The sequence below is a fragment of the Trachurus japonicus genome, chromosome 3, assembly GCF_045865225.1.
Source record: "Trachurus japonicus isolate A0001 chromosome 3, Traja_1.0".
Classification (NCBI taxonomy): Eukaryota; Metazoa; Chordata; class Actinopteri; order Carangiformes; family Carangidae; genus Trachurus; species Trachurus japonicus.
The window spans coordinates 4,469,488-4,496,589 of record NC_140909.1 but is presented as its reverse complement, the minus strand read 5'-3'; the positions used below and the strand labels follow the sequence as shown (position 1 = coordinate 4,496,589).

General features: G+C 44.6%; 1 protein-coding gene across 1 annotated transcript in view; it reads left to right on the top strand.

Moving 5' to 3' along the window:
- The window catches only part of LOC146989450 (protein TANC1-like), an 87,713-nt gene extending 60,991 nt beyond the window's left edge, over nt 1–26,722 (top strand). The window contains 18 exon segments of the mRNA XM_085773012.1: nt 1,969–2,169; nt 2,924–3,027; nt 4,450–4,558; nt 5,004–5,126; nt 6,062–6,298; nt 8,220–8,432; nt 9,798–9,879; nt 10,939–11,072; nt 11,845–11,968; nt 14,875–15,050; nt 16,036–16,171; nt 17,112–17,141; nt 17,240–17,331; nt 17,950–18,096; nt 21,494–21,594; nt 24,932–25,438; nt 25,574–25,886; nt 25,888–26,722. Coding sequence (XP_085629138.1) covers nt 1,969–2,169; nt 2,924–3,027; nt 4,450–4,558; nt 5,004–5,126; nt 6,062–6,298; nt 8,220–8,432; nt 9,798–9,879; nt 10,939–11,072; nt 11,845–11,968; nt 14,875–15,050; nt 16,036–16,171; nt 17,112–17,141; nt 17,240–17,331; nt 17,950–18,096; nt 21,494–21,594; nt 24,932–25,438; nt 25,574–25,886; nt 25,888–26,628 — 3,570 coding nt within the window. The 3' untranslated portion in view covers nt 26,629–26,722.
- Nucleotides 26,723–27,102: the final 380 nt, after the last annotated feature.

The following is a 27,102-nucleotide window of genomic DNA, read 5'->3' as shown; positions in this document are numbered from 1 at the left end:
CGACTTTATTCTTGTAAATATACGACTTTATTCTCGTAATGTTATGACTTTTTTTCTCGTAGGAAATGTATGACTTTATTCTCGTAAATTTACGACTTTATTCTCATAAATTTATGACTTTATTCTCGAAGTCTGTTTTTTTTTTCCCTCAATGTGGCCCTAATACTCCGTCGTACTCTAATATATACATATATGGATTTATTCTAATATATTATCACTCATCTTTATCTCTCTAATATATAGGTATATACATACAGTATATAAAGACATATAGAAACACATATACAAAGAAAAAACTGAAGGTAATACCAACAGAGTAACAGATAAAACTAAGTGGTTGGTGGTGGTAAATTCATTAAAATAATAGATTAGAAACATCCAGTAATTTATATAAACTATCACTGTGTAAACTATTGTGAATCACCCAGAGCTTAAAAGACACATTTTGCCTTGAGTGTATTTTTGGACCCACCTTCCTCCTCCTCCTCCTCCTCCTCATCTGGTCAAGTTCACGGTCTCACCCTTTAACACTTGTCAGTCATCCTGGTGAGCTGTCTGCCGTGAAATGGCATCTCACGTGTAGCTGAAGCAATCACTGTCCTCACACACACACACACAGAGAAGTAGTACACAGACGGCAGCTACTGCTCAGACATGTTATGAAGAAAAAAACTCACACACGTCGTACACTCTCACTCTGCTCAGATCAATAAACGACTTCAAATAAGAACAAGTATTTTACTATATAAAGTACCCATTAAAAAAAGAAAGAAAACAAAAATCCACAGTGAGCGACTAAAGCAAAATGACAGATGTATTTAAACGTTACATAATCATCATCAGTATGAAGTAGGACAACAGATGGGAATGTGTGATGCTGCGTTCACGTGCGGCTCGGATTGTCCCATTTCCCCAGTTGGGAGCCGCAGTCGTTCTTCAGACTCAGTCGTGTTCATTCATGTGGGTTTGAACAGCGTGAACCTGAGAGCTGCTCCCTGTCTGCGTCTTTCTGTTATTTATGATGAGGATTATTGCAGATAAACAACTTTTTTCTGGATAATCTAGGTCAGTCTGCACGGACAGCTACGAATGTTTACCATCCAAAACCATATTAATAACTACATGTCAACTAATAATGATAATTATAACAAAGATATACAACACGTGTGCATGTGTAATTCAGATATTTACTTTTCATGCATGTTTCTGCAGATACAGTAATGTTATGTTAAATATAGGTGCGAGAAGTGACCGTCAAAAATAAATAGTTACTATAATTACTCAACTCAACTTTATTTATAGAGCAACCGGAGTTGACGAAAGTCCTTTACAGATCAATTAAAAACATAAAACCATAAAGTAAGTTAGTAAAGTGCAATAGAATACAAATGAGCTGTAAATAAACAAATAAAATATGGTAACCCTTTAATTTACAGGCCACTAATTATGTGATAATGTCAAGAAATAGCCCAGAAATAATGGTCAATTTCATAGTAATGTCATGTGTTTCATAAAGATCATTATTTCCTGGGTATATTTCTCAACATTACTATGAAATTGACTGTTTAGATATTTCTAGACATTATGAGGCAATTAATTGTTATTTCTTGGCTATTTCTTGACAATATCAGGTAATTAGCAGCCTAAAACCTAAAATCTACAAGTAAAAGATTAAATGATGTTAAAGCAATACAAATTCAGGATGCATAAATCTGAGTTTATACGAAGCGACATATCGATGGTGGGAAATCAGAAGCTGCTGCTGTCTAGCTTTCTGTTTTTGTTACCATAAAAAGAAATCAATAAGCTGCAATAAGCACCAACAGACTTAGCAGATCTCAATATTTAGAAATGATTTATTTTATTTTCATGTTAAATTGCAAATCTACTGTAATGTGAAAACTCGGACTATTAGCATCTGGTGCTAAGCTAACCTCACCTCACCTGTGGACCCTCTCCCCTCGGCAGGTGTACCTGCTGATGTGCCGTGTGAGCTTCCCGGATAAAGAGCTCTTTGAACGGGTCCTTCCGGTGCTAAATGTGGCCCTGGCGTCTCTGCACCCACTGACTGACGAACAAATGTTCAGGGCGCTGAATGCAGGCAGCGTGAGGGGCGAGCTGGAGTGGAAGGACTTCCAGCAGAGATTAGACAGCCTGGCTGGATTCATGGTAAGACTCCTGATAGACGCCGGCCTGGAAGGTACATAATGACTCAGGCTTTTGTTTGAACGTCGCCTTTGATTTGCTCCCGGGTAAATCATTTGCACATATACAGATTTAGAAGTCGTTCCATAAAAGAATTACAGTATAATCAGGGACGTTCGGTCTGTCTGTCTGTCTGTCTGTCTGTCTGTCTGTCTCTCTGTCTGTCTGTTTGTTTGTTTGTTTGTTTATTTATTTTCACATTTCAAAGTTAAAAAAAGATATAAAATATAAAATCCAAAACAATGTGAAGGGGAATGCCAAAAACCCCTCCAGGGGCTTGTAGGGCGGCATTCTCCGACTACAGTTCTAAGCTAATGAGCATAGCTACATTTGTGAGGTACAAAAGTCGTTCATGCATAATAAATACAAACATGGTTTAACATGATTTAACATTGTACAATGCAATACAAAAAGCTTGATAAACATATGATAAGAAATATAAAATAATCCCAGTTTAGATAGGCAGACCATGTGGCAAGTATTGGCTGGTTAGCAGGAGAGACTTTAGTGCTCTCCTAAATTGTTGTAAAGATAAATCAAAAAAATGTACAGGTAATAAATTCCATATTCTTGGTCCACGATAAAGTAACAGAACTGTGATTGAGAGGTACAGCAATATTGGGTTCTAAGGTGACAAGAGTTACGTGTGGAATAGGTCTGTCTGTCTGTCTGTCTGTGTGCTAATGAAATAATTGATCTGCATCCTGTGTCTCTGCAGGTGAGACGCAGGGACGGCACTCGGATGCTGTGTCATCCCTCCTTCAGGGAGTGGCTGGTCTGGAGAGCGGACGGAGAGAGCACCGACTTCCTCTGTGACCCGAGGTGAGGCCACAGAAAGATGGTTAAGAAACGAGACGGAAAAAGACGCCCCACCAAGGGCGTAACTTTGGGTTTAACATTGAGTCATGGGGTTACAGTACAATATCTGCCCATATAAGGATTTTTAAAGCAAAAAAAAAGTCAGCATGTGTCCTACTGTAATGCCGCGAGAGTGCAAAATCATTAACTATGATAAAAGGATGAACATAGTACAACCCAGCTTGTCATTAAAGGAGACATATTCTGCCCCTTATCCACAAATTGAAATTGTTCGTAGGTGTAAAGACATGTCTGTGACATGCTTCGGTCAAAATCCCGCAAGGATCAAACATCATACTTTCTTCGTCTGTTCAAAATAGACCTGTTCAGAACGGCCGGTTTCAGCGTCTGTCCCTTTAAATGCAAATGAGCCACTGCTTGCCCCGCCCCTTCTACTGGTACCAGTAGAAGGGGCGGGGTTATGCAAATTCGAAAAATAGTTACATCATTGCCAGACAACCGAGGGAACAGCTCGTAAAACCACATAGATTTTAACCTCGGGAGCCTGAAAATTACAGATTTTTTTTGTCAATTCTCACGTTTCGGGGGCCAGAAGGCAAGACAAACACCCAAATTTATGTTAAAGAGCCTTCAAAAAGCGATATTTTCATAACATGTCACCTTAAATACAATGTAAAAAAGACCAAATTTGCTTGAGAGAGAAAAGTCGATCAGTTTTCAGCTCAGCTAAATCCCTCCAGCTCATTTCTGTGGCGTCCTCCCCGAGCTTTACCTCTAGCAACCAACCACACATGGTCAAATTATTAAAAATGTTGCTTTTAGTTGCTTGCAAATGAGACCGTGGCTCTGCCCCCTTTAGGAGACCGGCAGACCGTGACTCCGCTCCCTTTAGGAGACCAGCAGCAGCAGCAGGTCTTGAGTCTATTGACTCCAATTGAGTGAAGTGAACATGGGCTCAGATTATGGTCTCTCCATAGTCACTGAAGTAAATATTGGACTAATTTTTCACAAGACTCGTCTCTTCTGAACATTTTAACATGAAATTTGGACAAATTATAAACAAATCAGGAGAAAATTAACTTTGTTAAAGACAAACACACTCACTCTCGCGAGATTTGGCACAGATAGGTAACACTGCAAACACCCACGCTAACAAATGTTTTTAATGCTAAATCACTGTAAGCTGTTTGAATATCTGATTTGAGCAGAAGAAAATATAAATAGCTGAGCTCACTTTAACACGAGGCGAGGGGACGAACGCCCACTTTAGGAGACAGGAAGTGTGTATAAACCATTGCATATCATTGCTGCGGCTTGTAATGAGCCACCTTGTCAGATAACCCATAATATGTGATTGATGCGTTGGTGCCTGTTCTGTTCTGTTCTGTTCTGTTGTGATCTAATACCTGGCGTGTTCTGCATCAGGAGCGGCCACGCCCTGCTGGCCTTCATGTTCTCCAGACAGGAGGGCAAACTGAACCGGCAGCAGACCATGGAACTGGGACACCACATCCTCAAGGCTCACATCTTCAAGGTAACACGAGCGAGCCGAGCCGAGTGAGACTTTCTGCACCGCATATACTACGTAGTATATAAAACTTATGTAGGTTTAGCAGCGATTGCACCTTTAAGCCTCCTCTGGTTTCTCCTCCGATTCCCAGAGGCTTCACTTTAATAATCAGAATCCTGCACTTACTTGACTGCTGAATATCACACACAATAAATAATAGTGAACCCCCTGTTCCCAGCGTCACCCACACACACATTAGCTGGACTCATATACATAAACGCCCACGGTTCAGTGGATGTTGTACTGTTTGCATGCACGGCACCTCCTCTCCTGGGACGCAATTCAAATTCTGCACCACAGATCTCAACTAAGCAACTTTAATCTCTCTCCCTCTCATATACACACACACACACACACACACACACACACACACACACACACACACACACACACACACACACACTAACAGGGTCTGAGTAAGAAGACGGGTGTGTCCTCCAGCGTTCTTCAGGCCATGTGGGTGAACTGCAGCACAGACAGTCTGTCCGCTGCGCTGGCTTCCCTGAGGAACCTCTACACACCTAACATCAAGGTGACACACACATACACACACACACACATACACACACACACACACACACACCGTACATACACACACACTCTACGCTCGCTCCACATTAGAAAAACACACAAATATGCACTGCAAATGATCCTGTTGTTTGCCAAGATCTAAATTAATCTTAGATCTGCAAATATGAGATGAATTATCTGGGTTTAAAGGTTATTTCATAGTTTTCTCCTTTGAATCTTTGAATTCAGGGTTTATTGATCATTGATGTGTTTTTTTATGCCTCAGTTATAAAGGAAATCTGGAAATTGAATAATTTAGTAGTAAAACAAGCTGCATTAAACGGAGATCAACCAAATTTTCTTCAACCCGGAAGTAAAAGGACACTGATTTCCACTGCACAAACTTATGTAACACTTTGAACAGGTATTTATATTCTGGGCTCATTTCTATGAGTTTCTATCAGTCTTTCATCATAAAACAGTTTCCTTTTCCATGATGAAAGACTGTTTCTGAGATGAGACGACTTGTTTTTACATAAGTAACAGCATCATCACACTACACTAAAATTAAGTCATTATCACTTAAAATAGCCATTTGTTTTAGTATCGCTTTAGAGCTTAAAATTAGTAAGAATTAGCAAGAACATTTAATTCCTCTTGGGGGAGTCTAAAGATATAGATAGATAGATAGATAGATAGATAGATAGATAGATAGATAGATAGATAGATAGATAGATAGATAGATAGATAGATAGATAGATAGATAGATAGATAAATTTAATCTAAAAACCAGCGTTTTCTACTTTTTCAGACCTCAAACCAACTTATTTTATGATTTCTTGTCAAGTAAAATGATCAATACAGAAGATTTCACCACATTTTTTTTTAGCTTTTTTCCCCCGAACCCGAATGGTTTTTGCAGTGTATGTTCTTATATTAACTCTATCCGTCGGGCAGGTGAGTCGTCTGCTGATGCTCGGTGGCGCTAGTGTGACCTGGTGCACGGAGGTGATAGGCCACGCCCCCATCCTGGCCGTGCACGCCCACCTGGGACACGTGGAGATGGTGGCGCTGCTGCTGGAGATGTCGTCGCCCGTGGACGCGACCACCGACAGCGGGATGACGCCGCTGTGTCTGGCCGCCGCCGCGGGACACGTGGACATCGTCAGTCTGCTCTGCAAGAAGGGGGCCAAGGTCAGAGTCAGAGTCAGTGTCAGAGGGAGGGAGGAAGAGGGAGGAAGAAGAGGGCCAAATATTGGTTTATTTCTTTATTAGGATCCCCATTAGCTGTTAGCTACTCCTGCAACAGCTACTCTTCCTGTGGTCCATGTTAAAACGTGCATATAAATCCAAATAACAATAATATTTTACATGAATAAATACATGAATACAATTTCAACACTAATTTCCCCCTACACACGCTCACACACACACACACTCACACCCACACACACTGCACCTGCCAACAATCAAATCAAAGTTACCAAATACATTGAGATAAAAATTTCATAAAAAGAAAATCAGCAAAAACAGTCGGTTGTTTTAAAACACACGTATTCTTAATCTGTCAGGGTTCCTACGCAAGTATGGAAAGTATGGAAAAGTATGGAATTTGATTTTATACATTTCCAGGTCTGGAAAAGTATGGAAAATGGAAACTATTGTATGGAAATATATTTTTCTTAGTACTTCTCTGGGTTTGGTTTCATCTGAAGTTATTTGGGTTAATTATTTTCTATGCGCTATTGTACCTAGCTACAATCTCCAGGAAATTTGGTTGCATAATGGCATACACACTCAGAATAATGAAAACAAATGATAAATTGCATGCTTTTTTTATATTGTGCACATCTATTTACTCAAATATCACAAATAATATAAATATTTTAACGAGAAGTCTGGAAATTAGGGTCTGGAAAAAGTATGGAATTTGGAAATTTCAAATGTGTAGGAACCCTGATCTGTCTTCCACTTTCAGCCAGGCAAGATCAGCATGCATTTTGTCTATGCTTTTCCTCATTGAGCACCGAAGGGCAAGACGCACTGCTCTATTTTGCACTAACTGCAGTTTATAAAGTTCTTTATTAGCTGCGCTTCACCAGAGAGGTGAACAATAATCAAGATGAGAAAGAACCAAAGCTTGTATAACCAGCCAGGTGGTGAAGGAGGAGCATCTTCTTATCATGGATATATTTCTTCCCATTTTTCCTACAATTTTATCTATATGCCATGATAATTTATTGTCAAGGTTAAAGGAATAGTTCACCAAAAAATGAAATTCAGTCATTAGTGACTCACCCTCATGCTGATACTGAGAGCCCGTCCGAGGCAAATTCAATACAGGACTGTTTAGGCTGTAAAAATGTCCTAAATGAGGTTGTTTCCAGTAAACTCTGGACTATCTCCCTTCAGGACACTTGGATTGCAGTGGACGAGCAGTGTGGAGGAATATTAAATGGTTTTTGTGTAGTTTTATGGACGTTTTTGTGTCAGGCTCTATTGAGCCAGTTGGATTATGAATCGGCCTCCCGGGTCTCTAGATGCACTTTGAGGAATAAAAAACTACTCTGGAGTATTCATCAGCATGAGGGGGAGTCACTAATGACTGAATTTCATTTTTTGTTGAACTATTCCTTTAACCTTGACAGTAAATTATCATGGCAGAAACATATAGATAAAATTGTAGGAAAAATGGGAAGAAATCTATCCATTATAAGAAGTTGCTCCTCCTTCCTTACTCCAAGCACCAACTTGCTGGTTATACAAGCTTTGGTTCTTTCTCATCTTGATTATTGTTCACCTCTCTGGTTTAAGCGCAGCTAATAAAGAACTTTATAAACTGCCTTTAACCCCTAGAAGGTTAACCTAACCTCATTAACCATTTTTGGAGACACGTAAATTTGAGATCTTGCCTCAGTGCAAAGTTTGATCCAAAAAACTATACATTTGGTTTTTGGGGCGAACATAAATCTGTATCAGGCCTCTGGTTTCACTCTCATCCACAGTTTCAGGCTCTATTCTGGGAGAGGTGACATCAACTAGGCCACAGTAGAACAGGCAGCGTTTAAGTCCCTCTGTGTGTCGTGTCCTCCATCCATCCCATAATATGTGCCAGGTGGGCCACGCTGATAAGAACGGCCAGTGTGCGCTGGTCCACGCCGGGCTGAAGGGCCACGCGGAGATCATCGGCATCTTGCTGGGCCACGACTGGGGGGCAGCGGAGCCCCCCGCCGACACGCAGCAGCACCACGGCAACGAGGCGGTGACGGGGAAAACACAGGCGGCACAGCAGGCGGCGACGGCTGCAGCGAGCGTGGGACACACACAGGTAACGTATCAGATCCTCCTCCTCCTCCTGACTCTCTGCTGAGAAGAGATTTTTCCTTCTTTTTTTTAAAGGGATACGCCAACATTTTTTTTCCCGTGTCTTGCCTCACTCCCGAGTCCATGACCAGCAGATAGACACCATCCTTTCCACTGTGCGTGCAGTAACAAGGGAGATAGAGCCGTATCGCCCGTAATTAGCTTAGCTCAAACACTGGAAGTGTATAGGTAGTGTTAGCCTGCCTCCAACTAAAGTCGCTAATTAGCTTAGCTCAAACACTGGAAGTGTATAAATTAGCTTAGCTCAAACACTGGAAGTGTATAGGTAGTGTTAGCCTGCCTCCACCTAAAGTCGCTAATTAGCTTAGCTCAAACACTGGAAGTGTATGGGTAGTGTTAACCTGCCTCCTACCCGAGCTGAAATCACCAGTCAGAAGCTGATTTCATTTTAGCTCTAAACTCTGTAAATATTTCACTTTATCCACATTTCAAACATGTTTAGGTGAGAAAGTAGCCGTTTAGATCAGCAGTGTGTCGTTAATTTGTCTAAATACCAGCTGTTTACAATTTTGTTCGGACGAATTCGGCGCTACTCAAGCTAGCTGTTGTGACCAACGCACTTCCGGTTACTTTCACAAAATAAAACACCCGTTGCCCTTTACACACAGAAAACCATGACGATAGAATTTGTGCTTTTACTTTGAAACAGGAAGCTAACCTACCGTCGATGTAGCTAGCTTGAACCAAAATAAAGCGTCTTTGCTTGAACCCTCCGTTTTGACCGATCTCGTCCCGTTAGCGGCATTTGACCGCTCAAGATGCCTTACCGGAGAGTTTTGTCAGCTCTGAGACGAAGATCGGCCCGCCGGTTTCCCTTTAGAGTTGCTGAAGAGTTTCTCTGATGACTTTAGGTGGAGGCAGGCTAACACTACCCATACACTTCCAGTGTTTGAGCTAAGCTAATTAGTGACTTTAGGTGGAGGCAGGCTAACACTACCCATACACTTCCAGCGCTTGAGCTAAGCTAATTAGCGACTTTAGGTGGATTCAGGCTAACACTACCCATACACTTCCAGTGTTTGAGCTAAGCTAATTACGGGCGATACGGCTCTATCTCCATGGTTACTGCACGCACAGTGGAAAGGATGGTGTCTATCTGCTTGTTATGGACTCGGGAGTGAGGCAAGGGCAAGACATGAAAAAAAAAAGTTGGTGTATCCCTTTAATGTGGAGCGCAGCTTGATGTGGAGGATTTATTAAATGCAGTTTGCTGTGGTCAAGGTCCATGTGGGTGCTTTTGTTTTGGTTTTTTTGTGCACAGCAAGCCAGCAATACAGAGGAGTGTAAAATTGTGTGTTTTTTCCTGCAGGTGGTGAAGAGCTTGCTGGACTTGAAAGACGAACAGCTGGCAGTGCAGATGGATGGTCACGACTCTCTCTGGGGAGAAACGGGTGCATTTCTGCTATCAGTCAGATAAATTTAGCTTTCTCACCTCTTTCTGTCCATCAGTCTGGGTCTGGAGTCACGCTCAAGGGCGTCAGAGAGACAAACACCACTACGCAGAGTAGAGACACAGGGAATAGGAAGGAGAAACCCCTCTGCCTCATCCAGAGATGCATTCCCATTAGGATTTTCAAATAGTAAATAGGTTTTATTGTAGGTTTTTAGCAGAAAGGGAGCATCACAGAATATCTGGTCCATCTAAAAAGCATCTGTTATCCAATGGTAATAGTTTTACCTCCATCACAGACACAGTGTGCAGCTTGCAGGATTCTGTTAGGTCCATTTCCTGAAAGCATGTCGGCTGCAGCCTGCAGCACCATTAGACTGTAACTCTATTACACTGCTCCTGCCCCCCCCCCACCTCCACTCCTCATCTTTTCTGTGCTGAAGCAGAGGAAGTGAGAGCAGGAGAGCAGCAGCTGTGCAAAAAAAAAAAAAAAAAAAGTCGACGACTTACACCCAGTTTTTTCTTTTTTCTTTGTTTTGTCCTTTCGGTGATAATAACTTCTCTTTAAAGACATAATCACACCATCGATTAGCTCACTGGAGCGTGTGGTCGCATGAAACACGATGGTGGTGGTTATCAAGGGCAGTCGGAGGTTAGAGAGTGGCATCGATACCTCGCTGCTCTCCTCCATTAGCTGAAGGACCCGCAAACTAATACAAAGCCCAGTGTTTATTTATTAAAGCAGCAGTGGCTGGTTAAAGAGGATGCAAGGTTGTTGTTTTTTTATCATTTCGTTGGAAATAAGAGTAGGAAGTGTAGATTATGACCCGTACTAATTGTCAGGTATCAAAACATTCACTTCAGCACAATGTTTAAATTATAGATCAGAGATGTACAGATACACAACACCTTATGAATTATGGAAACGTTCATCCGTCTTGTTTTTCTCTGTTTCTCACTCCTGCTTCTGCTTCTCTCTCTTTAAACATGTCACTTACATATTCTCCTCCACCACCTCCTCCTCCTCCTCCTCCTCTTCATCGCTCCGACCCTCTGTCAGTGCTGAGCGCTGCAGCGGGAAGAGGCAGGATGGAGGTGTGCAGCTTCCTCCTGGAGCGAGGGGCCGGGCTGGAGTTACCGAACCGCAGAGGGATGGCCCCGCTGCTCAGCGCCGCCAAACACGGACACGCACAGGTGAGAGGTTTCAGATCATCATCGTTTCACCTCCTTTGTCTGCATTTTTTACTTTTTTACTGCATTTTTTGTGTTTTTTAAAGGGATAGTTCAACATTTTGGCAATTGGGCCCATTGCCATAATCCCTACAGTCATAGCAGTAGGTTCGTTATTGTCGGTGCAAGCTATTTTTAGAACGGTGGAGCAGAGCCGTGAGCTGCTCAGAGCTACGCTACGGAGGCTCATTATGGGATTTCTTGGTTTCCCTCATCAAACTCATCAAATACACAATCCAACAACTCCACAACGCTCTGGTGGACAAGTTGTGAGCTGCACATTCACCACGCTATGAGATAATAACACAACGTTACCACACAGAGTTGTTTTAGAGGGAAATTCATGCAAAACCACTGATGCACGTTGCCTTCAGGGACAGTTTTTCATCAACAGTCTCTGAATTTCCCTCTAAAACAACTCTGTGTGGTAACGTTGTGTTATTATCTCATAGCGTGGTGAATGTGCAGCTCACAACTTGTCCACCAGAGCGTTGTGGAGTTGTTGGATTGTGTATTTGATGAGTTTGATGAGGGGAAACCAAGAAATCCCATAATGAGCCTCCGTAGCGTAGCTCTGAGCAGCTCACAGCTCTGCTCCGCCGTTCTAAAAACAGCTTGCACCGACAATTAAAGGTAACGAACCTACTGCTATGACTATAGGGATTATGGCAATGGACCCGATTTGCCAAAAATGTTGAACTATCCCTTTAAGATCTTTTTCTCCTCCACTCCTCAGGTTGCAGAGCTGCTGCTGAAACAAGGAGCAGACATCAACGTCAGCGACAAGCAGAGTCGCACCGCGCTGATGCTGGCTGCGTCCGAGGGCCACGGCGGCACCGTCGAACTGCTGCTGTCCAAGGGTGAGAGAGTCCGAGTCCAGATCTAAGCGCTTTAGATGAATGTACTCTAAAAAAATTCAGGGGGATGGTCAATTTTTTTCACCTAAAAAAAGGGGGGGGGGGTAATTCATGTAAATTCGATATCAAAACAAAACACTGAAAATAAGACTTCTTAATCCTCTCAAATCAAATCAAGCCAAGTTTATTTGAATTTTTTTATTTGTGCCCTCAGATTTTATTATTTCTTTTATTCAACATGCGTAGGCCTACTCTCTAATGATGAAATACTGTAATTAGGGCTGTCAATCTATTAAAATATTTAATCCCGATTAATCTCATGAATGTCATAGTTAACTCGCGATTAATCGCAAATTAATCGCACATTTCTATCTATTATAGCCTAAATGTCCCTTGAATTATCATTTTAATACTTTTATCAACATGGAAAAGTGGATAGGCTTGATTTGTGTAAATGTTTTTTAATGAAATCAACTATCAATAGATTTTTTTTAAAAATTGACGCCGTTAAAATTGATTTGACAGCCTATAATTACAAGTTATATGTCCAACATTTAATGTAAAAAGGGGAGGGATGGCATTTTTTCAGGGGGGATGATTTTGATCGTTTTTATTTCGATTTAGATGGTGTAACGCTGAGGCCTGGGAGGTGTGCAATAACTCTTGTTCTGTCAGGACCACTATGTCAAAATAATATTTATTTACTTGCACAGTTTAATTTGGCGGTATGGTACTGTTCTGGGACCCCCTGCTCTTCCACGCGCTTGCGTGGAAAGCCTGAGGCAGGAAGAGCACCTTCCTGCCCTTCACGAGCCATCATTAACGGCATAAGCAGGGAGCGCAGCAGCAAAGAAAACCCAGACAGAGCAGAGCAACCAACAAGATATAATGACAGGAGGAGCTGGGGCGGAGGTGGGTTGCAAAAAAGCCGGCAGAGGAAGCAGCAGCAGCAAGGGAGGTGATGTCGGGCTACAGCAGTTTAAACAGCGCGCCCTGAATGCAGTTCCCCAATAGGGGAGTCAGCTGAGCCATCAGCTGACCTGCACAGGTGAAGACAGTTACGCTGTGCTGATTAGAGCTTGACGTCATGGCCTGCCAGAACTAACGCTATACGCTTAATTTCTGTCAGGACCACTATGTCAAAATAATATTTATTTACTTGCACAGTTTAATTTGGCGGTATGGTACTGTTCTGGGACCCCCTGCTCTTCCACGCGCTTGCGTGGAAAGCCTGAGGCAGGAAGAGCACCTTCCTGCCCTTCACGAGCCATCATGAACGGCATAAGCAGGGAGCGCAGCAGCAAAGAAAACCCCCAAAACAACCACACCGGCAAATCCTGGAACCTCTGCTAAGAGATGCCAGGAGGCTATCTAGAATGGAATTAATTTTTGCCTATAAAATTTAATAGGGAATAAGCCACACGCTACCTCTTAACAATAATAATTTTTACAATAATAATAACCATTATTAATAATAATAACAATAATAATATTAAATCAATTATTTACAATGAAAGGCTCATAGCTTTTTGTGCATCTAGAATGCTCTATTGACAGGCGCAGTAAGGCAAGGCAATTTTATTTGTATAGCCCGTTTTTACAAACAGTTTGTCTCAAAGGGCTTTACATGGCATCGTAACAACATCCTCTGTCCTTAGACCCTCACATCGACTGAGGAAAAACTCCATGGAAAACCCTTTTAACAGGGAAAAATCGGAGAAACCTCAGGGTGAGCAACAGAGGAGGGATCCCTCACCCAGGACGGACAGACGTGCAATAGATGTTGTTACAGACAAGAAAACAGGGAGCAAAGAAAACCCCCCAAAACGACCACGCCGGCAAATCCCTGACCCTCTAGCAACAAGAGATGTCAGGAGGCTATTTAAGTTGGAAACAAATGTAGCCCATTTAAAAGGAAATAGACGAACCCCCCAAAACCCGCAAAAGGAGCTGCGTCAGTGAATAATTCAATGCCAAATATGATTCTGTATTATCGCTATGGAGGTTGAAACCCAGCGCAAATTAAGAATAAAGCAAACCGTTCCTTGTGTGAGGCTCCGACCGCTTGGCAGCATCGCTGGCAAACAGAAACTCCACAGCCCCGGAATCAGCCGTCGCCGGTCAATGGAACAGCTGTGTGTGACGCCGCCCCCACCTGCCAGGTGAGAGCCCCGACGGAGAGAAGGAGCCCCCCTCCCCCGTCGTCGCAGATGGCGTCCTCCGTTCCAGAGCTTCGCTGAAGCCCCATGACACGACACCGCGCCAGCCGCCGCGGGTCCGCATCGTGGACGGGGGCGACGACATCGGGAGCAGCAGGGCGAGCACGAACACAACCAGCGATCCTTCCCTCATGCGGGAGCCCGTCTTGCAAAAAAGCCGGCAGAGGAAGCAGCAGCAGCAAGGGAGGTGACGTCGGGCTAGAGCAGTTTAAACAGCGGCGCCCTGAATGCAGTTCCCCAATAGGGGAGTCAGCTGAGCCATCAGCTGACCTGCACAGGTGAAGACAGTTACGCTGTGCTGATTAGAGCTTGACGTCATGGCCTGCCAGAACTAACGCTATACGCTTAATTTTTTAGTTTTAGTTTTTATCTGGGAGATGTGCAATAACTGATGCTTGTCTGTTTGTTTGTTTGTTTGTTTGTTTGTTTGCTTTTTAATCTTTTAACCCTTAACTGGGTGTGTCATGAGTGTGTGTGTACATGTCAACTGTTATTTATGTATTTTATGTATATTGAGTCAGCTTTTTTTACCATGCACTGAGTCCACAACAAATTTCCCCTGTGGAACATTAAAGTTTATTCTATTCTATTTCAGGGGGGGATGCCATCCCCCCTCATCCCCCCTCAACTCCACTACTGACTGTACCGTACCGTACTGACCAGTATGTTTGCGTTACCCGTGGCCCCCAGGTGCCTCTCTGTCCTCGGCCGACCAGGAGGGGCTGACTGCGCTGAGCTGGGCCTGTCTGAAGGGACACAAAGCCGCCGTGCAGCTGCTGGTCGAGGCCGGCGCCGACCTGAACCACCCGGACCGACAGGGACGAACTCCTCTGGACCTGGCTGCTCTGAACGGAGACGCAGATACAGTGGGTTTCACGCTTAAATCATATGAACAGTGGGAAATAAAGACTGCAGAGAGCTGTGTCTTTACTGGAAATTAATATTATTGGCACTAACTTGTAAAAACGTTACCAGACAGAGTTGTTTTAGAGGTAAATACAGAGACTGTTGATGAAAAACTGTCCCTGAAGGCAACGTGCATCAGTGGTTTTGCATGAATTTCCCTCTAAAACAACTCTGTGTGGTAACGTTCCATTATTATCTCATAGCGTGGTGAATGTGCAGCTCACAACTTGTCCACCAGAGCGTTGTGGAGTTGTTGGATTGTGTATTTGATGAGTTTGATGAGGGAAACCAAGAAATCCCATAATGAGCCTCCGTAGCGTAGCTCTGAGCAGCTCACGGCTCTGCTCCGCCGTCCTAAAAATAGCTTGCACCGACAATTAAAGGTAACGAACCTACTGCTATGACTATAGGGATTATGGCAATGGGCCAATTTGCCAAAATGTTGAACTATCCCTTTAAATGAGACATATTATGCCCCTTTTCCCCCTTTTAAAGACATGTCTGCTCTGCAGGTTTAAATCATATGAACAGTGGGAAATAAAGACTGCAGAGAGCTGTGTCTTCACTGGAAATTAATATTATTGACACTCACTTGTAACATATTCTTGAAGAAAAAGCAGTTCATGGAGCAAAGTGTGAGAAATATAAATGTCAGGTTCATAAATAGAATAAAATAAATCATGATTACTGAGATAATGACGGTAATAATTTGCTCTGCATCGCTGGACGTCGCTTTGCAATCACAGCTCATGTGAAGGTAAAAAAAACAAAGGATTATTCTCAGACTCTCTCTCATGCGAGGGTAATTAAAACCATCTGATGATCATAAATTAGCATCGAGTCTGTAATCAACTCATGATTAAAATATCTAAAACCCTATTCACTGCTGCAATATTACCAATATTAAGTGTATAACGTTGTTGTTATGTTTGTGCGTGCGACCAGGTTCACTGTCTGGTGGAGCACGGCGCCGTGCTGGAGAGAGCCGACAACAACGGCACCAGAGGCTCGGAGCAGCGGAGCGGCGGCTGCCAGAACCCGACCCTGGTGGCGTCGCTGCTGAAGAAAGGGTCCAAGTCGGGTACGAACACGGTGCAGAGAGTCACAGCTTCAGATTCAAAACAACAACAAAATAAAAAAACATTTAACACGACTGCAGCTTTTAAGGCGAGACACTACAGGTGAATAGGGTTAAAATTTAAACTAACAGATTTCACCATGAAACTTCCCAAGTTTATCACTTACATTAAGACAAATATTTTTTGTATTACAAGTTTTGTCAAATTTTATGTTTAAATATGTAAATTAAGCAATATCTAATGAAATATGCGCTAATTTGCATATATTTCCAGAACAGAAATGTGAACAATGCATAAAGCTACTTTCAAAATTCTTGATTTATTTTTTTTATTTTGAGGGGTTTTTGGATATCTCTTTTTATCATTATCAAAATACTGTCACCAGACCTTTAAAAAAATCACATTTCTCTATGTTTTTAGGAATAAAATGTTGTATAAATCAGGCTGTGAATGATATATCAACAATCCCCTCTGTAAAAACCTTCAGAATATAGACAGGGATCAAACTGGAAGGTTTGGTGTCTGCAAAAGTGCTGCTGAAGTGGAGATTTCTAACTCAGAGTCTGAGGGAAAACTCTTTCTGAGAAAACGCCCTTCAAAGACTTGTACTGTAAAACTCCATGGATTGTTAATGTAAATCGTACTTTTACGATTTGTTGTGGATACGGAAGAAATGACCATTTTTGGAGCTTGTTCAGGAGAGAGAGAGATTTACAATGACACCTGACATGACATGGGTCAGACAACAAGCACAGTAGCATGTTAACTTTTGGTGACTTCAACCAATCAGTGAAGACTCAACTCGTTTACACACTTTTACACCTGCACGCTCTGCATCTATATGACTTCATAGTGGCCTGGTTTAAACCTGCAGACTGTCTCTGCTGCAGTTTCACCTCCACCTCTCTAACTAACTCCCTCTCTCCCTCCCTCTCTCGACAGGCTACAGATCGACTCAGCACGATCGATCAGGTACATGATTAATGCAAGACACAAAGCACAAGAGACAAGATGAGGTAGATAACAGAGAGATGAATTAATAATTGTGTATATATATGTGTGTGTATCAGGTCACGCCACGTGGGCCATGGCTTCGTCCAAACCAGACATCCTCCTCATCCTGCTGCAGAAGCTGATGGAGGAAGGGAACATGCTGTACAAGGTGCGTCATGGCCGATACTCACAAAGTTATAGATAGAATAGAAGTTGGTCGGTTTAACTCAGTACCTGAGGATGAAAGACTATGCACATTATGTACCGTAATCTAAATGTAATTGAGGATGAACTGCATTTTGTGTTTCATTGTCCGTTATATGACGAAGCCAGAACAGGCAGTTTTTGTTTCAGAAAATGCAAAATGTGAAACCTGAGTTGTTTTGGGTTGATGATGATGTAAAGTTGGAATGGTTCTTCAGAAAAGAAGTCTTTACTACAGCTACTTTCATAAAAAAGTAGCTGTTTTTCAAAAAGAAAAAGTGAATTATTGATGTGAATTACATGTGGTTTTTGTTTTTGTTTTGTTTTGTCTGTGCTCTGATGATTTTGTTTGGTGTCTAAATATGAAATGTGTCTTGTTAAGCCCTGATAGGCTGCATGGGCGCCTTAATTGGTGCACGACACGTAAATAAATATAAATTCATTCAATTCATTCATGGCAGATAGAGCTGAATAAACTTCAAATGAGGTGTTTTTATGGATTAGGCTGTCTCCTGTGTGTGTGTGTGTGTGTGTGTGTGTGTGTGTGTGTGTGTGTGTGTGTGTGTGTGTGTGTTTTCCTCAGAAGGGACGTATGAAGGAGGCGGGCCAGCGGTACCAGTACGCCCTGAGGAAGCTGCCTCGCGAGGGGCAGAGCGAGGAGCTGAAGGGGCTCAAAGACCTGCGGGTCTCCCTCTACCTGAACCTGTCGCGCTGCCGCAGGAAAACCAACGTAAGGTCCAAGAGCATCACACCGCTCATGTGCTATTTAAAGGGATAGTTGGCAACATTTTGGCAAATTGGCCCATTGCCATAATCCCTATAGTCATCGCAGTAGAGCCGTGAGTGAGCTGCTCAGAGCTACGCTACGGAGACTCATGGGATTTCTTGGTTTCCCTCATCAAACTCATCAAATACACAATCCAACAACTCCACAACGCTCTGGTGGACAAGTTGTGACCTGCACATTCACCACGCTATGAGATAATAACACAATGTTACCACACAGAGTTGTTTTAGAGGGAAATACAGAGACTGTTGATGAAAAACTGTCCCTGAAGGCAACGTGCATCAGTGGTTTTGCATGAATTTCCCTCTACAACAACTCTGTGTGGTAACGTTGTGTTATTATCTCATAGCGTGGTGAATGTGCAGCTCACAACTTGTCCACCAGAGCGTTGTGGAGTTGTTGGATTGTGTATTTGATGAGTTTGATGATGAGGGAAACCAAGAAATCCCATAATGAGCCTCCGTAGCGTAGCTCTGAGCAGCTCACGGCTCTGCTCCGCCGTTCTAAAAATAGCTTGCACCGACAATTAAAGGTAACGAACCTACAGTACTGCTATGCCAAAATGTTTAACTATCCCTTTATAACACCGTCCCATTTATTAGACACTGCCGGCAGCAGGTAGCAGGGAGGTCGAAGGCACCTTAAGATATATAATTTATCTGAATCAACATTAAAAAGATGACATCAGCAGCAGCAGCAGCGTGGAAACACTGTAAAAATATCCCTTTGCTTTTCAGATTCAGTTTCATGTCTCGCTGCCTAAACGAGAACGTACACGTTAAGACCTGGAAGCAGGTGGTGACACGGTGAATAACGGTGCTGTGCTGTTGGTGCACAGATAGATAGATATATATATATGTGTGTGAGTGTGAGTGTGTGTGTGTGTGAGTGTGTGTGTGTGGCCTGCAGCCAGGACTGCAGCCCACCCTGCTGCTGGCAGACGTCCTAACAGACTGTGTAAAAAATGCCATCCTTAGGGTCACTGTGGCTGATGAATAATGGAGCAGATAATGTGATGTGATAAGGTCACTCTCTCTCTCTGGCAGACCGGGCGCACTCACTTTCTCTGTGTCTCTGCAGGGGGGGGGGGGGGGGGGTATATGGGGGTGGGGGGGGGGGGGGTATATGGGGGGGTGTATGGGGGGTTTATTTACAGTGGACTGGCTAAATCCACATATTATATCAGAACGCACAACACGACACGACACGACACCGTCATTAAAGATTCAACACGGAGATGTTCACTATCTATCTCACATCGGAGGCTCGGGCTGCCATTTTGACCGGCGCTCCCAAGGACGCGGCGCTGTGTGTTTGTGTCGTTAGATATTCACCTGAGACGACGGTGATGATGATGACGATGATGGTGATGATGATGATGGTCTCTCTCTCTCTCTGTTGCTCATCCCGGTCAATAAAAGTGATTGCAGCAGCATGAGTTCTCCTCCATTATACAGACTTCGATCTTCACATCCAGAGTAATGAAGATACAGGACTGAACGGCCTCAGAATTATTATAACAAGAAAAACATTTTAACAATCTGGCCTCTTAAAGCAGAACTTTGCAAGTCGGCCGGAAATAGCTCGCTCCTTCGTTGGTTTCTCTTTTTTTCCCTCTCCGGAGCTCCCCCACAGTTCTGGGAGGCACATGTCACTGTCGTAAAAAAAAAAAAAACTCGCCGCCACCACCTCCTCCACCCCCCCTACACGTGCTTGTGTTTACTGCTAACACCGAGCTAACGCTAACACGGAGCTAATGCTAACACGGAGCTGACGCTAACACCGAGCTAACGCTATGCTAACACGGAGCTAACGCTAATACAGCCACACACAGGCACAAAGACACAGACATACACACACAGGAATAAAGGTTCCAAAACGCGAAGGTGTGTGTGTGTGTGTCATGATGTATTACATTATCTTGTAAAAGACCCATGGTGTGTGTATCTGTGTTAGCATTAGCTCCCCGTTAGCCACAAGCTGAACTTCATCAGTAAACATTTCATGTTTCCATGGTTTCCTCCGACTTTCCGAACTCAAACCAATCACGATTCGTGACATGCATGATGTCATATGCGTTCTTATCTCCTATCCATTGACGAGATTTGTAACACCGAGACGGACGACTGATCTTGCAAGTGCGGTTTTCAGCCAGTGGGGGGGGTGAGCGCATTGGCCTAGACCCCATTCACTTCATAACAGGTCACTCAACCATTACAGTGACTCTGAGCCACAATAATTACAGCCCAAATAGTTCTGCTTTAACCACAGACGAGTTGTTCGTTTGTTTACTGTGAAGTCTCCATAATTGAAACTTAAAGGGATAGTTCAACATTTTGGCAAATTGGCCCATTGCCATAGTCCCTATAGTCATAGCAGTAGGTTTGTTACCTTTAATTGTCGGTGCAAGCTATTTTTAGAACGGTGGAGTGACGGAGTTGTTTTAGAGGGAAATGCAGAGACTGCTTGATGAAAAACTGTCCCTGAAGGCAACGTGCATCAGCGGTTTTGCATGTATTTCCCTCTAAAACAACTCTGTGTGGTAACGTTGTGTTATTATCTCATAGCGTGGTGAATGTGCAGGTCACAACTTGTCCACCAGAGCGTTGTGGAGTTGTTGGATTGTGTATTTGATGAGTTTGATGAGGGAAACCAAGAAATCCCATAATGAGCCTCCGTAGCGTAGCTCTGAGCAGCTTGCCACTCTGCTCCGCCGTTCTAAAAACAGCTTGCACCGACATTTAAAGGTAACAAACCTACTGCTATGACTATAGAGATTATGGCAATAGGCCAATTTGCCAAACAAACAAAATGTTGAACTATCCCTTTAAATGAGACATATTCTGCCTCTTTCCCCCCTTTTAAAGACATGTCTGTGAAAAATAGCAAGGATCAAACATCAACACTTTTTTCATCTGTTCAAAACAGCCCTGTTCAGAACAGCTGGTTTCAGTGCATGTCCCTTTAAATGCAAATGAGCCACTGCTTGCCCCGCCCGTTCTACCGGTCCCAGGTAGGGGTGCGGTTATGCAAATTCAAAAACTAGTTACATCATTAGGCTGTTTCCACTGCAGGAGTTCCTGGTAAAGGGAGGGGCTAGGAACTTCTACAGGAACCGTCCTCTCTCTCGGTGGCCGTGTTTATCATACTTTTTTTTTACTACTACTACTCTCATGCATCCGTTACTGATCTATTCTCTTTTCTTTCGGGGCCGGAAGGCAAGACAAACACCTAAATAAATGTTAAAAGAGCCTTCAAAAAGTGATGTTCCCATAATATGTCACCTTTAAACACTGAATTGACTGTTTTTTGTTTGTTTTTTTTATGTCTGAAAACACAGGATTTTGGCATCGCTGAGGAGTTTGCAACCAAAGCCCTGGAGCTCAAGCCGCGGTCGTATGAAGCGTATTACGCCAGAGCTCGGGCCAAGAGGAGCAGCAGGTACCACAACAATATTAAACTGTGTGAAAGTGTGTTGTTTTAAAGTGATACGCCAACATTTTTTTACATGTCTTGCCTCACTCCCGAGTCCATGAAGGAAGGAAAATTTATTTATATAGCACCTTTCACAGACAGCAGTCACAAGGTGCTGAACACAATCAGTCAACATTTGACCGACAGGGAGACAATCAACAACAACAACAACAACAACAACAACAACAACAATGCAGAGAACAATCGCAATACATCGGCTACAGTGTAAAAGAGTTAATAAAAGGCAAGAGAAAATAAGTGGGTTTTTAGCTGCTTTTTAAATGATATGACTGAGGAAGCAGCTCTCAATTCTGGAGGCAGGGCATTCCAAAGCCTTGGTGCAATGGATTCAAAAGCCCTGTCACCTTTAGTAATGAGCCTAGTGCGGGGGACATGGAGCAGGCCTTGGTGTGATGAACGTAACGGTCTGGAAGTGGTGTAGGGTTTTATGAGTTCAGAGATGTAGGTGGGAGCTTGACCGTGAATGGCCTGATAGGTAATAACCAATATTTTGAAGTGAATCCTGAAATGTACCGGAAGCCAGTGAAGAGAGAACAGAATGGGGGTGATGTGATGTGATTTATGAGACCTGGTAAGGAGCCTGGCAGCGGCATTCTGTATTAATTGAAGACGGTCAGTGGATGATTTGCTGAGGCAGGAGAACAGTGAATTGGAGTAGTCCAGACGGGATGAAACAAAAGCGTGGATGATCATTTCTAGTTCGGGTGTGGAGACCATGGTTCTGAGCTTAGCAATGTTTCGGAGATGAAAAAAGCAGATCCGGGATAACTGATTGATATGTTTGTCAAAATTCATGTGTTGATCAAAGGTGACACCTAAATTCTTGAGATTTGGACGTATTAATGATTTTAAGGAACCCATACAATTTCTCATCTCAGAGACAGCGTCATCAGTACCAATGATAAGAAGTTCTGATTTATCAGTGTTAAGCTGCAGGAAATTGCTGGCCATCCAATTCTGAACTTCGGCCAAACAATCACATAAATTACTAACATTACAATTGGAGTTGGGGTCGAGGGACAGATATAACTGAATATCATCAGCATAACAGTGATAGGATATACCCTTGTAATTACTAATGATCTTGCCTAGTGGGAGCAGGTAGAGGGCAAAAAGGATTGGGCCCAGGACCGATCCCTGAGGCACCCCACAGGATAAGGGGGCGGATTCAGAGGTGAACCAGCAGATAGACACCATCCTTTCAACTGTGTGTGCAGTAACCATGGAGATAGAGCCGTATCGCCTGTAATTAGCTTAGCTCAAACACTGGAAGTGTATGGGTAGTGTTAGCCTGCCTCCACCTAAAGTCGCTAATTAGCTTAGCTCAAACACTGGAAGTGTATGGGTAATGTTAGCCTGCCTCCACCTAAAGTCGCTAATTAGCTTAGCTCAAACACTGGAAGTGTATGGGTAGTGTTAGCCTGCCTCCACCTAAAGTCGCTAATTAGCTTAGCTCAAACACTGGAAGTGTATAGGTAGTGTTAGCCTGCCTCCCTAAAGTCATCAGAGAAACTCTTCAGCAACTCTAAAGGGAAACCGGCGGGCCGATCTTCGTCTCAGAGCTACAAAACTCTCCGGTAAGGCATCTTGAGCGGTCAAATGCCGCTAACGGGACCAGATCGGTCAAAACGGAGGGTTCAAGCAAAGACGCTTTATTTTGGTTCAAGCTAGCTACATTGAGGGTAGGTTAGCTTCCTGTTTAAAAGTAAAAGCACAAATTCTATCGTCATGGTTTTCTGTATGTAAAGGGCAATGGGTGTTTTATTTTGTGAAAGTAACCGGAAGTGCGTTGGTCACAACGGCTAGCTTGAGTAGCGCCGAATTCGTCCGAACAAAATTGTAAACAGCTGGTATTTAGACAAATTAACGACACACTGCTGATCTAAACGGCTACTTTCTCACCTAAACATGTTTGAAATGTGGATAAAGTGATATATTTACAGAGTTTAGAGCTAAAATGAAATGATTTCGGCTCGGGTAGGAGACACTACCTATACACTTCCAGTGTTTGAGCTAAGCTAATTACGGGCGATACGGCTCTATCTCCCTTGTTACTGCACACACAGTCGAAAGGATGGTGTCTATCTGCTGGTCATGGACTCGGGAGTGAGGCAAGACACAAAAATAAAAATATTGCGGCACTCGGCCTGCGGCCTCGTGCCTACGACCGAATCACAGCCGTGCTGATATACAGTACAACAGCACTCCCTCTCGTGTGATATTGCTTAATTCAAACATGTTTAGGTGAGAAAGTAGCCGTTTAGATCAGCAGTGTGTCGTTAATTTATCTAAATTCCAGCTGTTTACAATTTTGTTCGGACGAATTCGGCGCTACTCAAGCTAGCCGTTGTGACCAACGCACTTCCGGTTACTTTCACAAAATAAAACACCCGTTGCCCTTTACATACAGAAAACTATGACGATAGAATTTGTGCTTTTACTTTGAAACAGGAAGCTAACCTACCCTCGATGTAGCTAGCTTGAACCAAAATAAAGCGTCTTTGCTTGAACCCTCCGTTTTGACCGATCTCGTCCCGTTAGCGGCATTTGACCGCTCAAGATGCCTTACCGGAGAGTTTTGTCAGCTCTGAGACGAAGATCGGCCCGCCGGTTTCCGTTTAGAGTTGCTGAAGAGTTTCTCTGATGACTTTAGGTGGAGGCAGGCTAACACTACCCATACACATCCAGTGTTTGAGCTAAGCTAATTAGCGACTTTAGGTGGAGGCAGGCTAACACTACCCATACACATCCAGTGTTTGAGCTAAGCTAATTAGCGACTTTAGGTGGAGGCAGGCTAACACTACCCATACACTCCCAGTGTTTGAGCTAAGCTAATTAGCGACTTTAGGTGGAGGCAGGCTAACACTACCCATACACTTCCAGTGTTTGAGCTAAGCTAATTAGCGACTTTAGGTGGAGGCAGGCTAACACTACCTATACACTTCCAGTGTTTGAGCTAAGCTAATTAGCGACTTTAGGTGGAGGCAGGCTAACACTACCCATACACTTCCAGTGTTTGAGCTAAGCTAATTACGTCGATACGGCTCTATCTCCCTTGTTACTGCACGCACAGTGGAAAGGATGGTGTCTATCTGCTGGTCATGGACTCGGGAGTGAGGCAAGACACGAAAAAAAAAATATTAGCGTATCCCTTTAAAAGCAGATTCATTTGATTTTAGCGTCCTTGTCCGTTTCTGTGCTGCTGCTCCTGCTGCTGCGGCTGTAAACAAAGTCTTTGTAAAGTTCCTTTGTTCCTCTCTGTCTCTCTCTCTGGTCTCCCCAGGCAGTTTGCTGCAGCGCTGGCCGACCTCCACGAAGCCGCACGACTCTCCCCGTCCAACCGCGAGATACGCCGCCTGCTGGCACGGGTGGAAGAGGAATGCAAACACCACCAGAAGGCGTTAGCGAGCCTCAACTCCACAACAACAACAACAACAACAACACACGCCCATGCCCACCACCAACACCAACACCAACACCACCACCATCACCCCCACCACCAACACCATCACCCCCATCACCAGGGCAACGAGGAGGAGACAGATGTGTATTCACAGGGAAGTCTGGAGCGGCCGATCCCCACGGAGCAGCAGCAGACGACGACGACGACGAACGCAGAGAAAGAGGAGGATGAGGAGGAGGAGAAGGAGGAGGAGGAGGAAGGTGAGGAGGTGAGTCTGCCGTGTGGGAAGAAGAGTCTGGACTTCTGGCCTCTGAACCCATACGCTCCCAACAGGACGCTCCCGGGAGCTCTGACCCTGACCGATCCGCCGTGTTTCCCTCAAGACGAGTTACACGTACACAACCAGAACCAGAACCAGAACCAGAACCAGAACCAGAACCAGCTGTTCTGTGTGGACGTTCCCGAGCCGGTCGGCGTTCCCGTTCCCGTTCCCGTTGCCGTGAACAACCACCGGCAGCGCAGCAGCATCAGGGACCCGGAGAGCAGCAGCAGCAGCAGCAGCGTCAGGACTCATCACCACCACCAACACCACCACCACCACTGCCACTCGCTCCAGTCGGCCGGGGGCAGGGTCCTGGGGGGGGCGGGGGGCCGGCCTCTCTCTCTGTGCGGCGGCCCGTCCAGCCCGTTGCCGGGCCGACACATCTCCACCTCGCTGAGGCCGGCGCCGGCGCCGCTGGGCATCATCGACATCGGCATCATCAACGAACACTCTGGACACACCCACAGTCCCACGGAGCTCTACCACCCCATGTCCCCCCCCCCCCACCGGCAGCAGCAGCAGCAGCAGCCCCCCCCCCCTCATGCACCACCACCACCACCACCACATGTACCAGCCGCGCTCCTCCAGCTTCTCCCGGGCGTCGGACCGACTGTCGACGACTGCAGCTCTGGACGGTCTGGCTCTAGCTCTGGGCTCCAGCATGGAGGTGAGGAGGGAGGGGGGAGGAGGTGGTGGTGGGGGGGGGGGCACGGCGGGGTCGAGGGGCTCCAGCTCCAGCCAGGCCTCCTCCAGTGGGAATCTGTCGGACGGCGGCGGCCAAAACCAACCACCACCACCGCCACCGTGTCCCATCAAGAGCAGCGGGAGCTTCAAAACCAAACCCGAGCTGAAGCCGCGGCCCTTCATGGGAGTCATGGACAAAGCGGTGCGAGTCCAGGGCCAGCAGCAGCAGCAGCAGCAGCAGCAGCAGCAGCAGCAGCAGCAGCAGCAGACCGCCGGCGGCCTGGGCCGAGGAGGAGGAGGAGGAGGAGGAGCAGAGAGCTTCAGTATGTCCGTCATGGAGTTCCCGGGGTTGAACAATGAGTTCAAGCGAGCGTCCTTCCAGGAGCAGCAGCAGCAGCAGCAGCAGCAGCAGCAGCAGCGAGAGCCCCGAGGAGGCGTCGCTTCGTCCTCGCAGCTCCGTTTCCCCGACGGCGGCGGCCGCCACCGACAGGCCAGCCTCACCAGGGACAACCCGGCGCTGCACATGGCGCCCATCAAACCCAAACGCTCCTTTATAGAATCCAACGTCTGAGTTATAAGTTTATTTAAGAAAAGCACAGACGGCTGTTTCCAACAAACATTGTCCCACATTAAAAGGATAGTTCAACATTTTGGCAAATCCTCCTATCACCATAAATAACCCCTATAGTCATAGCAGTAGGTTCATCATCACCTTTGATTATCGGTGCATGTTGTTTTGAGATCGGCGGGGCAGAGACGTGAGCTGCTCAGAGCTACGCTACGAAGTCCCCTGTCCCTCATCAAACTCATCAAATACACAATCCAACAACTCCACAACGCTCTGGTGGACAAGTTGTGACCTGCACATTCACCACACTATGAGATAATCATGTAGAATTATTAGAGTTGGGCCCTGTTGACATTTTCATATCGCCCTAATCGCTCCCCTGGGAGATCGCCGATGTGTGTGCAGCATAGCATGTGTGTTGCCCCTTCTCCACTACACAGTTACAGCTCTACTCGACTCGGCTCGGTTTAGGTCCTT